The 1,881-nt window shown below is 42.3% G+C and overlaps 2 protein-coding genes across 6 annotated transcripts in view; both read left to right on the top strand.

The window, feature by feature from the left end:
* LOC122142381 (protein bfr2-like) overlaps positions 1 to 1,764 on the top strand; it is a 32,020-nt gene extending 30,256 nt beyond the window's left edge. Inside the window, exons 8-9 of the mRNA XM_042752809.1 lie at positions 74 to 131; positions 722 to 1,764. Coding sequence (XP_042608743.1) covers positions 74 to 131; positions 722 to 1,764 — 1,101 coding nt within the window. The remainder of the gene's footprint in view (positions 1 to 73; positions 132 to 721) is intronic.
* LOC109057318 (plexin-B2-like) overlaps positions 1 to 1,881 on the top strand; it is a 344,361-nt gene that overhangs the window by 29,021 nt on the left and 313,459 nt on the right. The window lies entirely within an intron of this gene.

A 1,881-nucleotide genomic window follows, 5' to 3' on the forward strand; every position in this document is an offset into this window, starting at 1 on the left:
TGAATAGCACATGTGATACTGATTACAAAATATTGTAATATTGGGTTAGGTAATACAACACTTTTTTTTACAGAAACAGAAAGTAAACTTGAAGAAACTCATAAGCAGCACAAAAAGGGAAAAAGTAGAAGGTAAGTTTTAAATTGAAATGTTTTTGTGAAGTCTGTAAGAATTGTGGTTGTGCTGTAATTTGAAACCCTTACCCTGTAGCAAAGTCCCATTAAGGCAAGGCAAGGCTCACTGGTAGCTATTTTATATATATAGGTAATAGGCAGACAAACACTGCTATTATCCACTTGGGGATATGGGGAAAGACTGAGATGTTTAAAATGTTTGGCTAAGCTTGTTACAGTAACATTTCAAATCGACAATTTAAAAAAATCTGAAAGGGTCCATTGAGCTTTGTGATATGCTGTCTCTGTCTGTAGTCATAGCGGATCGGGATGCAGACAAATCCTGGAGCGGATCAGAGTCCGAACCGGACAGTGAGAATAAGGGTGCAATCCACCCTCCACTGTCTAGACCACTCCCATCCAGCAGCACCTCCCTCCACCTCCCTGTAGCAACCCCACCTGCCTCTTTACCCCACCCACCCCAGATGAGCTCCACCCCCTTCAGCAGCACCCTTAAGGTAACCCTCACTGTGGCTCTTTGTGGTACATTGTCTAACTCTTCTCTTTTTTATTGTTTTCATTCAACCCAATCCACCCTGCGGTATCAGGTGGGCAGAGTGAGTTAAAAGAGCTGCCTTCTGGCAGTAAACTAGATGTGGAAGGCAGTGAGAGTCCAGAGGACGAATCTGAAGAAGGTGAAGATGATGAAGGTGAGGATGATGATGATAGTGAAGAAGAAGAAGAAGAGGAGGAGGAGGAGGGAGAAGAAGATGAGGATGATGATGATGATGACATTGATGAAAATGAAGATGACGAAGAAGGAGATGAACATGAAGAAACTGCTGTGGCTTCTGAGACAACAGGCCTTTCTGGGTTGCCCAAAATCGTGGCTCTTTGTACAACAGAACAATCAGAAATGGCTAATAAAAACGCCAACCAACCTGGGCAGGACATGATGGAGGATAGTGTCTCAGAAGACAGTCCTCTGAAGGTCAGGACAGATCAAGAACAAGAGGCTTCAGAGAAAATGGAAACGAAAGAAACAATTCCTGAAAAGATGGTTTTTGGAGGTCCACTTCCAGGGATTCTCGATTTAGAGGATGGCTGTCTTGTGTCAGCTGTCAGAGTCGAGGCGAGATTCTCTGATGAGGAGGACAGCGAAGAGGCCGATGACAGTCCAGCTCCTTCAGCAGAATGTGAAGCTTCTTTACCAAGTGTGGACAGAACATCAAACAGAAATCCAGTTGAGAGCAAGAATGAAAACCAAAGTGATGATGAAGATGAGGAGCTGTTGAAAACTGAGAAGAACGTCTTAGAAGTGGAGACCTCTCAAGGGAGAGCTACTGAATGTGATCCACAACTTCAAGTTGAAACTGATGATGTTCCTCTAAAACAAAATGAAGGAATAACTGATCTTGGCACCAGCAGTCTGTATGTTCCTTCAGCATCACCTAAGCCAAAGGCTATAACTACTGCAGATGATGATGAGGATGATTGGGATGATGTTGAGGAGGAAGAAGAAGTGCAAACAAAGAAGCCACTAAATCTATTTCTAACATTGCTGGGACAGAAGGAACCAGAGAGCCCTGAGGTATCTTTGGATCATACAAAAGACAAAATTGATGGGACCCCAAAAAGATATAAGGAGTAAAACATAGATACAAGCAAAAAACAAAAAAACAAAAACAAAAAGACTCTTTTTCACAACAACAAAACACCAAAAAAAGCACATCTATAAAATATATAGAACACCTCCCACAAATCCCTT

This window comes from Cyprinus carpio, chromosome B25 (assembly GCF_018340385.1).
Source record: "Cyprinus carpio isolate SPL01 chromosome B25, ASM1834038v1, whole genome shotgun sequence".
Classification (NCBI taxonomy): domain Eukaryota; kingdom Metazoa; phylum Chordata; class Actinopteri; order Cypriniformes; family Cyprinidae; genus Cyprinus; species Cyprinus carpio.